This window comes from Trichoderma camerunense (genome assembly GCF_050948025.1).
Source record: "Trichoderma camerunense strain CBS 138272 chromosome Unknown V8C40scaffold_7, whole genome shotgun sequence".
NCBI lineage: Eukaryota > Fungi > Ascomycota > Sordariomycetes > Hypocreales > Hypocreaceae > Trichoderma > Trichoderma camerunense.
In genome coordinates this window covers 342,627-355,222 of record NW_028145363.1, presented here as the reverse complement: position 1 = coordinate 355,222, position 12,596 = coordinate 342,627, and the positions used below count along the sequence as shown (strand labels likewise).

The 12,596-nt window shown below is 48.2% G+C and overlaps 3 protein-coding genes across 3 annotated transcripts; 1 reads left to right on the top strand and 2 right to left on the bottom strand.

Moving 5' to 3' along the window:
• Positions 1–411: 411 nt before the first annotated feature.
• Positions 412–2,419, bottom strand: V8C40DRAFT_242349 (uncharacterized protein). The gene is made up of 2 exons (XM_083215199.1): positions 1,844–2,419; positions 412–1,753 (listed from the first exon to the last, which is right to left on the bottom strand). Exon 2 carries the CDS (start codon positions 1,672–1,674, stop codon positions 1,009–1,011), a length of 666 nt encoding a protein of 221 aa, XP_083074079.1. The 5' UTR covers positions 1,675–1,753; positions 1,844–2,419; the 3' UTR covers positions 412–1,008.
• A 306-nt stretch (positions 2,420–2,725) lies between these two features.
• On the top strand, positions 2,726–9,516 carry V8C40DRAFT_242346 (ankyrin repeat-containing domain protein). The gene is made up of 5 exons (XM_083215198.1): positions 2,726–3,419; positions 3,502–3,733; positions 3,792–3,845; positions 3,915–4,226; positions 4,288–9,516. Exons 1-5 carry the CDS (start codon positions 3,364–3,366, stop codon positions 9,376–9,378), a joined length of 5,745 nt encoding a protein of 1,914 aa, XP_083074078.1. The 5' UTR covers positions 2,726–3,363; the 3' UTR covers positions 9,379–9,516.
• Positions 9,453–12,118, bottom strand: V8C40DRAFT_242342 (major facilitator superfamily domain-containing protein). Its single transcript, XM_083215197.1, has 5 exons — positions 11,295–12,118; positions 10,521–11,212; positions 10,169–10,458; positions 10,008–10,105; positions 9,453–9,912 (listed from the first exon to the last, which is right to left on the bottom strand). The coding sequence occupies exons 1-5, from the start codon at positions 11,495–11,497 to the stop codon at positions 9,696–9,698; spliced, it is 1,500 nt and encodes a 499-aa protein (XP_083074077.1). The 5' UTR covers positions 11,498–12,118; the 3' UTR covers positions 9,453–9,695.
• Positions 12,119–12,596: the final 478 nt, after the last annotated feature.

Here is a 12,596-nt window from a genome sequence, read left to right as displayed (position 1 = left end):
GCTGATACCAAATCAGTGCAGCTGGTCGAATCCACGTGCATTTATACTGCCCGCGTCTGCCTGCTTACATGTATGTACCTGCTATTGGACTAAGATGCAATTACAGACAAGATACACATACTGTTTATGCAGCCATGCTCATGATATAGATTATACTATGACGAACATACGACTACTATAATAGCTATTATACAGCTTGATAGCCGCAAGCAGCGTTTCTTGATCTCGACTGTCTCTTTGAAGTGCCTGGATCAGAACCCCAGAGTCTGTACGCCCATGACGTAGTTTCCGCCAATTGGTGGTTTGAGGTCTGACATTTGGCTGAGCCGGCCAAGACTAGCATCAAATAACAGGCCTATGCATATTGGAGATTTGTGCATGTTGCGCTCAAACATGCCGCTGTAGCTATATTCCCTTTTTACAAGTGGTTTCTACCGTCAATGTTGCTTTCTTTCGTTCTATTTCCGAGCTTCCGATACAGAACAATCCCCTGTCAATCAGTCTACCCACTGTAAGCAAATTTAGAGCCTTTATCCGAAAAGTATACCCTAGGTGCCATGTATTTGCTATCCATGGATATATACGGCAGCTGAATGAGAATCACCCTCAACATCACTGATAGCTTCCGGGTAGCGGATATAGCTCCAATGTCTAAGATCTAAGCGAAGCACTTGGAGGTAGGTATGTACAGTGCAGACGAATATGACGGCTGAGAACTGCTTCAATGCATTGAATATATTTTGCAGACTTGTGTAAACTTGTAGCATTCGCTGAAAAACGCTCACAATGTTTTGGTAAACACGACATCCCATTCCCATAATTCATGATCGTCAGATTAAACCAGTGTTGCCCAAAGCCACACGTACGCCAAGCACGCCGCCCTCCCATATTTCCCAAGTACCATGAAAACGCCTCAACAATCACAAAATGTCTTTGATGCCCATCAAAAAACAAACAAGGTAACAATCTTCTCACACATACTAATACAAGAAAGCACCTCGCAGGTGCCTACAGAAACACCATACCTCCGCTAATGAGCACAAACGAGACACTGAGGAGCACAAATCCGGGCTCCTGCAGTATAATGTTTGTCAACTCAGTTTTGAATCGGCGTTTGTCCATATTGAAAGGTGATGTCTTGGTGGAGGACGGAGATGAGTGTGCGGAGGCATTGAAGGTGGATGATGAATTGTCGTGATATGTCCAACTGTCGCCTCGCTGGCCATGAATAGCCGTCGCCATCACTTCAGAGGAGACGGCGCCATATTCAGCAAGGGCTAGTCCGAGGAGGACAAACAAGAGAGCAAGATGTCTAAGCATCTTGAAAGCCATGTTGTGTATTTGAGAGAAGAGTAAGTGGTTTGTGTTATGGTGGCTGTGGTTTGGAATGAAGAGTGTTTTCCCCCAGCTGAGTGTCTGTAAGTAGGTACAGAGTACGTGTAGATGCAATAAGACAATGCCAATGAGAAGATATATGGAGATGTGAGATAGATGATGATAGGAACTGGAAAGAAAGATATTCGCGTAGAGATGGGGGGTAGGCTTTCTTCTTGTATCTTTCCAGACAATGGATCGAGAGATAAGCACCAAGACGGGAGGAGAAGATGGCGTCAACCGCAGCGTCGACCAAGGGAGAAGAAACGCAATCAAGACACCACCAGCCGTCCGATCCATGCATCTTCGGAATCAGGGATGCAACGCTGTTTATGAATAAAGACAACGGCAGAGATGCTAGATATGCAGCAATTGCTATCTGGCGGAGGGGAAGCCGGTTTCTGTTATCATGGGGGAAGGCCAATCGAACCAATCTCAGGCACGGCGTGTTAGTAGGTTTCATGCATACCAAAAGTAAAATGCAGGCCATTCCTTGGCTAATGCATATCAAAACAAGCATCCGCTCGGCCTGTAGGATATCATTGCTTCGCCGTTGTCTTTTTTTGATTAAATTTTGACCGGGATGGAGGGTTTCGAGCCGTTGCTTCCGTCCAATTGACTCGTTGGACATTAGTCAAGCCAAACCTTGAAATCGGATGGTTTGCCATTAGCACCTCCATGGATATCACGGATATGCTGTAGCGTCCGCACCTCTTTGCACCATCAAGCAGATATTTTATTTATATTTCCACGTTGCCTATCGTGATACACACCCGACCTTTAATTGCTTCCATTCCTGCCCGTTCCTCTTCAGCTCGAGGAGGTGCCGCAACCATTGCGATACGCATCTCATCCGCTCTCCATGCTCCGGCATGGATGCATCAATGGATTCAAAGCTGCACGCAAGCGGGGTATTAGAGCGAAACTCTGTCGAGTGATTGTCAGATTCAAAAACCCGCACATGCAGGTTCCAGGCGCTAATAGCTCCAGCGTCGCATTCATGCTGGTAGAGTCACATACTGTAATACTTCCAGTCATTTCTCACCAGCATCAAACAGTTGAAGCAGCATGGATGGACTGGATTTAGTGCGACGGAGACCTGCAACCAAGAGCTACAGCGGAGCTACAGTGGAGCTACTGCCGCTGGAGCCAATGCCAACTCCGCTAATGCCAGTCGTGAACCGCTAAAGCAACCTCGTTGACCACTAAAAGCCTGCTTGCTGCAGCTGGTGCGGAGCCCCGTCCCGACAGTCTCGCCTCCGTCTCGCTTCATTCTCTCCGCCTTGGACGCTTGCTAGAGCTTCGTATCGCCGTCGGCTGTCGCTCAAACTTTCGAAGTCTAGACTCTGCACATCATTCCGTCGCCAGAGACACTCGATTTCGCTTCCCCTGGATCTGGAACGCACGAGCCGCCGTCAGACAAGGCTGACTGAACATGATTTTAGCTTTGTTTGACTTGGCTTTTGACTATTGATTTTGATTTTATTTTCTAGGTTTTTATTTCTTCTCCCCGGTCATCATCATCGTCAGCCTCTCGCTGTAACATCAACTCCCTCAGACTCATCCATGTACCTGCGACCGAAGGATATCAAGTCATCGAATCAATCCCCCTTCACGCTGATCTGATACCCGCCGCTTCCTTTTCATGCATGGATGCCTTTCTCTGCCTCAAAGGCCGCGCGCTACAGGCAGCTAGCCAACAATCCATCATGCAGCCAATAGCAGAGGGCTGACTGCCTTCTGGTCCTACCATAGCTTTTTCAGCTGGAGGCTCAGCTAGGCATCATCGTCAGTCATGCGACTGGCAAGCGGCTCTTTCTTAGCTTGTAAAACAAACAACACCTGTGTCAGGGCATAACCATTCGTCCTACCTCAAGTTGTCCTCTTCACCGTTCGTCTTCTGGAGAGCACCGTGACTGTTCATTTGCCTTTTGCTTTGCTCAAGGCTCAGTAAACACATACTGTGGCAAAGATCCGCAGCGTATTGACATGGTGCATTTCAATCTGGAACTGATATGGCTATCCCGCGCAAGCCCACACGTTGAGTGAGTGCCTCGTCGATACAGCCTTGTCTTGGGCTCGCGTGCTCACGATATCGCGATATCGTGGCTAACAATATTTCTCAAGTCTCGTCTTCGTCCATGGATACGGTGGCAATCCAGAAACTACATGGCACGACGAATCTACGGGCAAAATATGGATCAAGGACGAAGAGTTCATCACTCGCATAAAGAGGCCGATTCGCATCTTCTCCTTCAGCTACAATGGCGACGTAGAGGCAAACCTGTCATCATCCAGTCCAGCCTTCCATGCAAGCGATTTGCTTTGCTGTTTGGAGCAAGCTCTCGAGAGATCTGCAGTATGACTCTCCATGCTTTGTGAATGATTTTGAATCACTTTCTTACTCTGTCTAATAGGGGAGACCATTGATATTCATTGCCCACGGCTTTGGAGGCATCATTGTGAAGAAAGTCAGTAAAAAACCATCCGCTTCTCACCTGGGCTGATCAAGTGATTAACCTGCTGTATTGTAACTGTAGGCGATCCAGTTGTGTTTTATGACACCAAGTTATCCGCGGACTAAGAATGCGTTGGCCGGGGTCGTCTTCTTTGGCACACCACACGCCGACACAGATTCCGAAGCACTTCTCCAATCAGTCAAAGGGACTATAGACACTTTTGGTCCAAAGGACGGAGTTAAGAGTGAAGATGTCAGGGAATTCGTTTCCATAGTGAGCCGCATCAACACCACTTTTATTGCATGCAAGCCTAGCTACCTCCGGCTGCTGTCCTTTTGGGAAAATCTACCCTCAAAAACCCCTGGCTCGAGTACAGACTCTCACAAGACTCCGGTGAGTCTACTCAGCTTCTTTGATAAGCCAACCAAGTATTTTCTTGCTGATACCCTCATAGGTCATTCCTCTCCAATGCCAGAAAGAGAAACTACAGGGAAACACAAATCACATAATAGAGTGCAGCCATGAGGAACTGCCTCGGTTCTCTAGCATATTTAGCGACAGATTCATGCAGTTTATGCAAATATTTTCCCAGTTCTTGGTGGACACGCTATCAGAACGCACCGTACCTACTTTTCCCGCCAAAATCCCGCGTGCACCATCACGGATTCTGGATCGACCATTCCCGATTGAAGAGATTCCCGGTATAAAGAAACTCGATTTTCCAATAATCAAGCCTCGACGAAGGATTTGGAAGGTTGACGACGACCTTCATAGCCGTGAACGTCAGAAGAAGGAGGAGGAAGAAACGGCCTCCAGAGAAAGTTTTCTACGCTCACTAAGCGGTTGGTCAGATATCAATTACGGAAATGAGCTATATGTTGCCTCTGGCACATGCGAATGGTTCAAGGATGGCACCATCTACAAAAACTGGCTTACGGATCCAAAATGTGGCACAATCTTCTATATAGGGGCTCCCGGTCATGGAAAATCACACCTAGCTCGTGCTGTTTTCACCCATCTCAAAATCTCCAAGCCTGATGATGTTGTGATGAGTTATTTCTGTCAAAAGGGGGAAGAAAAACCGGCAATCTGGGAATACTTCACCTGGAAGCTCATCAAGGAGTGGCCAGACTGGTTTTTGCATGTTCCTATCCAATTTCGCCGCAGCACCGATGAATCCAGTCCTCGTCTCGACTCATCATCCTATGCCGAAATATGGACCGCATTTCGGAAAGTTTGCTCGCCGCGCACAATATATCTAGTCGTGGATGGACTTGAGCAAACGCCTTCAGCCAATTTCACTGAATTTTTCGCCTTGATAGAGCACTTGAGGCAGCCGATCAATATGGGGCCGGAGAGCCGCCCCAGCAACCCACTCGACATGCCGACAAAGGTCAAGCTGGTCATAACGAGCCGATGGACAGACGCTACCTATTCGGCCTCAAGTACTACCTCATGTTGCACTCTACCAGATGAGGATCTTAGAAAAGACGTCTCCACATACCTGAACAAGAGGTTCTTGGCTATTTCCAACTCTAGGCAGAAATCAGACCAAGACCTGATACAAAAGATCAAAGAACGAGTCATCCAAAAAGCAGGAGCTTATTGGCTCTATGCTAAACTTGCGGCCGACGAAATTGAGAAATCGACTAGTTTGAACCCAGTTCAAGAGATTCAAGAAGATTACATTCCAACCGAGTTGGCACAGCTCTATGAGCAGAAGATGCTGCCTTTACTGCAATCCGCTAATAACAGCGAAAGGCATCTGCGCACAGTTCTCACCTTAATAGCCTCCGAAGGCATTGGCCTCGCTTTTTCTATCAAGCAACTCGACAATATTCTAGAGTGCTTGTACGGTCAAGACGATATGCCAGTGGAAAGCCTCGCCAAATCCATGCAACAGTATTGCGGAGACTTGTTCTGGGTCAGCCCAGCCGACTCCCTCATTTTTTCTGTTCATCCTTCCGTTCGAAGCCATCTAAGCAACTACCTTTCCTTGGAACACAGGCAAACCAACATGGCTTTCATCTGTCTTACATACCTACTTCAAGATCGATTTTGCGAACGCCTGCCTCTCGTGTGGACTGACAGAGAAGGTACCTCGGATAGAATGGCCAAGACGGCTGCGTTTTACGGCTTTGCGTCTCAATGCTGGCTAACCTATCTTCCCAAATTGAAGACACTCAATCCCCAATTGGTTCCGCTACTGCAAAGATTCCTGTCTCCCGATTGCCCGCAGTACCAGACGTGGCTTCATTGGAAAGCGTGGCTCCTCAGCGAAAAGCTCCAAGAAAAGGCTCTACCGGCCGAGGATCCGATCATGGCCATGGTTCGAGAGGGCTGTCTTGCCGTCATCCAACATTTTTTTCCAGCCTCAGAGTCCCCGCGAGCTCCGTGGAAGAGCAGGCTCGGAAGCTGGACCCGATATATGCCGTTTCCAAACGCTCAACTCTCTGATAAATTTACGGGAAAGTGGCCGGATATCACAGGCCTGCATGACCATACTCTTCTAATGGCAGCAGCGCTTAGTGGAAATCGTGGTATGGTCGAGCACGTTTTGCAATGGAATGTCGATGTGAATGCGCGTGACGAAGGTGGAAGGACGGCCCTCACACTTTGCCTTACCTCGGATCGATTGATGGGGACCAAGGCCCAAGATCAGAATGTATACGACGTTGTCGAAACATTGCTGCTCAATGGAGTCAATCCAAACATATGTGACCAACACGGCATCACGGCTTTGCACGTTGTATCCGTTCGCGGCAGACACGAGCTTGCTCAGCTCTTACTCAGGTTCGGTGCCTTGCTCAACGTTACGGATATGTGGGGGATTACGCCGCTTGAAAGGGCATACTCTGCTGGAAACGTTGAGCTTGTCAAGTTGCTCATGGACTTTGGTGCAGACACAGAAGCATGGATGCTGGGTGGAGAGCCACCCCTGACAAGATGCATATTTGACGGGAAATTCGACATGTTCAATGCATTTCTTCCTTACGCAGATATTAATCAGGTCACCATGATTGGGTTCGCACCAATTCATCTTGCCAGCGATGGCGCCGACAGGATAGAATTTCTTCGGATACTGCTTACAAGGCCAGGATTGGATCTGGATGCTGTCAGCTCACTGACCGAACGTTTTCATGTCAAACGCACTACAGCTATTGGATTTGCCATCAATAGCCGTAACTATACGGCGCTGGAATGGCTTCTGGAAGCTGGAGCATATCCTGGATTGCTGCCCATGGTTAGTGTGCCGCCGCTTCACGATGCCGTTATTGTTCAGGATAGGTCCATGGTTGAGCTGCTTCTGTTCTATGGAGCATCGGTGAATGACTTTAGGCGCAACTGGTTTCCATATACTGCTCTGGGTCATGCCGTGGATCTAGGCCTGGAATCCATCGTGGATTTACTTTTTCAAAATGGCGCAGATGCTTCTATCGAAGAAGGCTATGGCGTCGTCGCGTTGCTTGAAACAGCCGTGACGAGGGACGGCCCTCCCATCCCCAAGATTATAAAGAAGCTCTTGGAGTCCCGCCATCCTCCTGACGTCAATTACTTCAAAGAAAACGAGGACCACTGTATAATAGGCGCTGTTGATCAAGGTGATGTTGAAACAGTGTCCATTTTGCTAGAGCATGGAGCAGATATGAGCATTTATCTCAACTCCGGCGAAAGAGTATCCCCTCTGCACAAGGCAGCCAGAAAAGGCAATGTCGAGATTTGCGATATTCTGTTGAAGCATGAACCGAATCTTCTCGATCTTCAGCTAGAAAAGGGGTTCATGGTTGAAACCCCCTTAAATGCGGCATGCCATAAAAAGAAGAAGGACGTTGTCCGCTTTCTCCTGGATAAGGGCGCCAAGGTAGACCTGGTCAGCTACTACTATAAAGAATCACCTCTATTCACCGCCTGTGATGTGGGAGATATGGACATTGTCAAGATGGTTTTGGAAGCTGCGCCTCATATGATCAATGTGCCTACGGTCTACAATTGCACCCCGCTCTCATTTGCTTGCAGCCATGGGAATCTCGACATGGTCAAGCTGTTGATTGATGCTGGAGCAGATATGTATCTTCCCAATGGCGCTGGCACTACAAGCGCGTTCAGCCGGATCTTTGATGCCAAGGGGGATAAACCATTTAAAGTCCTTCAATTGTTGCTAAACAATGGGCTGGATCTTCACGCCGTTGACAATGAGACTGGACTTACCGTTCTTGGGTGGGCCATAATAGATGCCGAAGCAAGGCACGTCAAATGGCTTCTTGAGCAGGGTGCCGATCCGCTGCGTGCTCAGAGGGGGCCTGGTGGCGAAGAGACGTGGCAGACAGCCATCCAGGTTGCTGCCCATACGAGCAACAAAAATATCATGCCCATTATAGATTTGCTACTTGAGCCGCGCTGGGGCTTGCGGGAACATCTAACTCACAGAGACTATCAGGGAGGTACCCTTGTGCCTGCCCTGGCCCGGTCCCGAAAAGGTATGCCAATTATATCTCGCCTCATGTCCGCATGCGATACCATCTCCAAGGAGACTGGTAATGACATCTTCTCCGCCATCATGGACCAACCTAGCCACTCCGGGCTCACTCCCGTTGACTATGCAATGGGGATTTTCGATGCCAAACTCGAGGCACTGCCCGACCTGGACAAACTCATCATTGCTAGAATAGATGAGCTTCTTGCTGGCCCTCGTACGATGGAAATTCATCTGCTCACGCTGGATTACGTCGCTATACTCCTTTTTGCACGTGGTGGATATGATACAGACGCCAGGGTTTTGGCCGAGTTCATACTCACCAGACCTCAGGTTCGATGGAACGACGATGATGGATATTACATGGGGTCCGTTGCCCTACAGCAGTGCCTTGTCTGCGATAAGTCCATTTACGATCCTTACGTTTACTGCACCCTCTGCGAGAACTCGTGGTGCTCGGAGTGCAAAGACAAGGAGGACACAATCAGTCTACACAAACACAAATTCTTCCCCATCGAGCTCCGCAAAGACCTAGGCATCAATGCACCAGACATTCAAGAAATCTTAGAGAGAATACACAAACAAATCACGTCCAACTTGGCTTCCATTGAAGCGCAGCCACAGCAAAATGGCGAAATACTCACCAGCAACTCCCCAACACATGCAGAACCTCATCCTCCCGCATCAGCTCAAGCCTCTCTACCGCTCGCCACACTTCACGCCTTTAATTTCCTAGCCATCACCCGACCCATCTGGACGCCATTCCTCCCGCTCTCCCCATCCGCTCAAGCCCTCGTCGACCCATGGCACGCTCTGTGGTCGCGCGAATACGAGTACCGCCGCTGGCGAAGCTTCATGGAACGGAGAAGCATGAACTACGAGAATTCGGCTTGGAGGCGCTTCCAGGAACTACAGTACTTGAAACGAGGGTTTACGAGAGCGTATACCGATGGAGAGCGGGTGAAGCAGGATTTAGTGCTCTGCGATATACGGCGATTGTTCGAGGACAGGGTTGTGGTTAGGCCAATGCCGCCGAGGAAGTGGCCTCCGGTGGTGAGGAAGAGGCAGTGATGATACATGACGTTATGATGAATAATCTACAGCTTTGGAATTGTTTTGTTATTTGCAGCATACCTAGGTAGCTAGCCATCTTATACATGTGTAATGCTAGTTTTGAATTTTGAAACAAGTTTCTGTTGCGATCTAAAACATCGTAGCATGTGCTACTTCTATCATAATAATTAAGCTATTCCATAAAACGTTCTGGGCAAGTAATAATCCCAAAACTCATCGCAGTAAATTGGTTACTGCGACTAAGAAAAACAAACAAAGCAGGCTTGACCAAAGGCGTTAATCATCTATCCAGCGTAATGCTATCATTGTGTGCATTAAATCGTGTATCTGAAGTGAGGGCTGTCGTCACCAAGCTCCTTAAGCTCATCGTCCGGGAGCCCTTGGTGCTCTTCGCTCAACTCCCCAGCATCGCGATTCTTGTTTGCCCTCCAGAACCAGAACCAGAGAAAGCCGTAGACGCAGGTGCCGAAGGCAACCATGCTGAGAGAGACGGCGTGGCCACGGATGAAGCGTGGTTTGTCAAGCGCTGGGCTAGATCATGGTTGTTAGATCAAATATTGCACGCAACTCTCTGCCAAATACATAAGATGTAGTGCATGTACAGAGAGATGGTTTGGAAAACTCACTATATGAAGGCAGACATGATTCCAGATGCGTTGCCAAAGGTAAGCTGCATCCCTGTGGCAGTCGTTCTCTTGCCGTACCGAGGGGTGTTATTCGGTAACTGTTTGAAGATGTTAGTTTTTTCTCCCTAATAACTATTCTGGGGTGTATAATAAGAGCTTACCCATGCAATTGGAAGACCGACAACGACGTAGAGTCCGCATGCGACAAGAAAACAACCAAAGTAGTGCACTCCGGGTGACGTATCAGACAACAGGACGGCATATCCGAGTACACTTATCATGCCAAATATGACGCAGAATACTCCTCTCATCTGGAGCCGATCAGACAGCATGGCTATGCTCATATATGCCACTGCTCCCAGAAAGTAGCATGGGATGGTGAGAAGCTGAACTTGAGCAGTGGTCCATTCGCCAAGAGCACTAATGATGGTGGGCAAGAAAGTCGAGAAGCCTAGACACATGATTAGTCAAAGACTTCCTTTTTTTTACATCATATCCAGACGAGAAACATACCGTAGAGCATAGTATCCACGCCAAACTGGGCAAACGAAAAGGCCCAGACCTTCCAGTCTGTAAAAGCCTTCATCATGTCTCGTCGGCTGAACTCGCGACTAGAGGCTGTATTGCCATAGTCCCGCCTGTGTCTCTCTTCCATAAAGATCTTCTCCTCTTCCGTGAGGAAATACGCAGATGGCGCGTCATTCGGCAGCGCAAACAACGTGACTACACCAAGGACCACACTTGGGATGCCCTCGATGATGAAAATCCAGCGCCACCCACTCATGCCACGAACACCGTCCATGTGTCCAATGCCATACGCCAGCAACCCGCCAAGGGCACCCGCAATAGCAGCGCTGACAAAGAGGTATCCTATTCTCAAGGCAAGCTCATGCTTGGTGTAGAAGAAGGTAAGATAGACGCTGAGACCGGGGAACAAGCCTGCTTCGACAACTCCCAAGAGCAGACGGCAGGCAATGAGTGAGCCATAGGATTCCACTAATCCGGTGAGAGTCGCAATGATGCCCCAGGCCGTGACAATAAAGGCTATCCACCGTCGGGGGGTAAATAGCTTGAGAACAAGATTTGAGGGCACCTCGAACAGGAGGTATGTGACGAAGAGGATGGAAACGGTGACTTGAAATTGCTCGGATGAGAGGTTGAGATCTTCCTCAAGGCCATACAATCGAGCGTTGCCAATATTCACTCTGCAGACTGTCAGTTACCTCTGCCTTCTTTTCTGTACGACTCCAAGGTTAAAGACAAAGAGTTCAGAGTGAGACGCCTTACCTGTCCAAGAAACTAAACAGATACAAGGCCATGACAAGCGGGATAATGTAAAGATCCAGCTTCCGCACCAACTTCTTCTCGTCGACACCTTGGAGCAGCGTCTCATTGTCTGACTCTTGAGCAGCATGATCTTGCAACTGCGCCCTCTTTTCAACTTCATCTTGACTGGGCACCGTCCCCATTGTGATTTCTTGTGACGCCATCCTTGATGAATCTTCTCTCTTTCGGTGTCTCTATCGGTCAAAAGGTGCTTCGATGTGTCACCAAAGAAACTAGAGGATCTTGGCGTTTTCTCGGAAAGAAATGACAACCTCGAGAAACTCAAACAGCCGGTCTGGAAGCCAAGGAAAAGTACGAGCAAGACTTGTCCTCTTGGTCCCCACCTCGGATCCTTTCGTCCAGCCACTCGCAGAAGCCGAGATGTCTCAGAAAGACAAACAAAAAAGTCACCAGCCGGGGACTCAATTCGACATGGTCACAAACAGTATGTAGTAACAATGTCTCAACACGGGCCTCGTTATTAGTAATATCTCTTCACAAAAGTTATACTCGGTGATGAACAAAGTGAGGCTGAATGTTGTGTAACACAAGCAAACAAATAAAAGTAGAAGAAGAAGAAAGAACAAGCCGAAATACCGAGCGTCGAACAACACAAAAAGAGTCACAAGTTCGTGACCCAGAAAAAAAACTGCCTAAGAACATAGAAGGGAAGGCACTCTATAGAAGCGAAAGAATAGTGGCGTGAGTGGCCGTTCCGCGAATCAACTAGCGTGCCCGCATTTCGGGCCTGAGAAAAGAGAAAAGAAAAGAAAAAGCCTCTTTTCCTTGGCTTTTCTGCTCATATGGTCAAGGGTTGGTTTCTAGGCTCTTATGCACGTAGAGGCTATATCCGAAGGCTTATCAATCAGTCCCATCGGCAGCTGAGAATCTCGTCATGAGCACGTGTAACCAATCACAAAAAGATGAAGGGATCGTGTGCCTAGAATTCGGTAATTGGGTAATGTCGTAAAGATGGCGCCTGGAGTTTTACCAGTTATATATCCTCGTTTTTGTCTTCGTCTACCAACCGAAGCATAGAAGAAGAGATCTCACCGCTTCATCACTACTTATCTACAAAATCAGCTATATCTTAATTGCAAACAATCATGCATCAATCCTGTACTTCCAAATCATAGACGTCAACTCGCATCCTCGCTAGTCCCATTCATCGCATTAAGCTTCTTTTACTCTATTTTCAAAGTTTGGCGCAACACTGGAAATTTGCCGTAGCGTGCTGAGGCGCAGCAGCCCGGCTTTTTGCCG

Excerpts from the sequence above, each read along its gene's own strand:
- V8C40DRAFT_242349 (XM_083215199.1), bottom strand. The coding sequence starts at position 1,674 with ATGGATCGGACGGCTGGTGGTGTCTTGATTGCGTTTCTTCTCCCTTGG.
- V8C40DRAFT_242342 (XM_083215197.1), bottom strand. The coding sequence starts at position 11,497 with ATGGCGTCACAAGAAATCACAATGGGGACGGTGCCCAGTCAAGATGAA. Across the intron at positions 11,213-11,294 it reads CTGTTTAGTTTCTTGGACAG|AGTGAATATTGGCAACGCTC; the intron begins GTAAGGCGTCTC and ends GACAGTCTGCAG. Across the intron at positions 9,913-10,007 it reads ATCATGTCTGCCTTCATATA|CCCAGCGCTTGACAAACCAC; the intron begins GTGAGTTTTCCA and ends ACCATGATCTAG.
- V8C40DRAFT_242346 (XM_083215198.1), top strand. The coding sequence starts at position 3,364 with ATGGTGCATTTCAATCTGGAACTGATATGGCTATCCCGCGCAAGCCCA. Across the intron at positions 3,420-3,501 it reads CGCGCAAGCCCACACGTTGA|TCTCGTCTTCGTCCATGGAT; the intron begins GTGAGTGCCTCG and ends ATATTTCTCAAG. Across the intron at positions 3,846-3,914 it reads GAGGCATCATTGTGAAGAAA|GCGATCCAGTTGTGTTTTAT; the intron begins GTCAGTAAAAAA and ends TTGTAACTGTAG.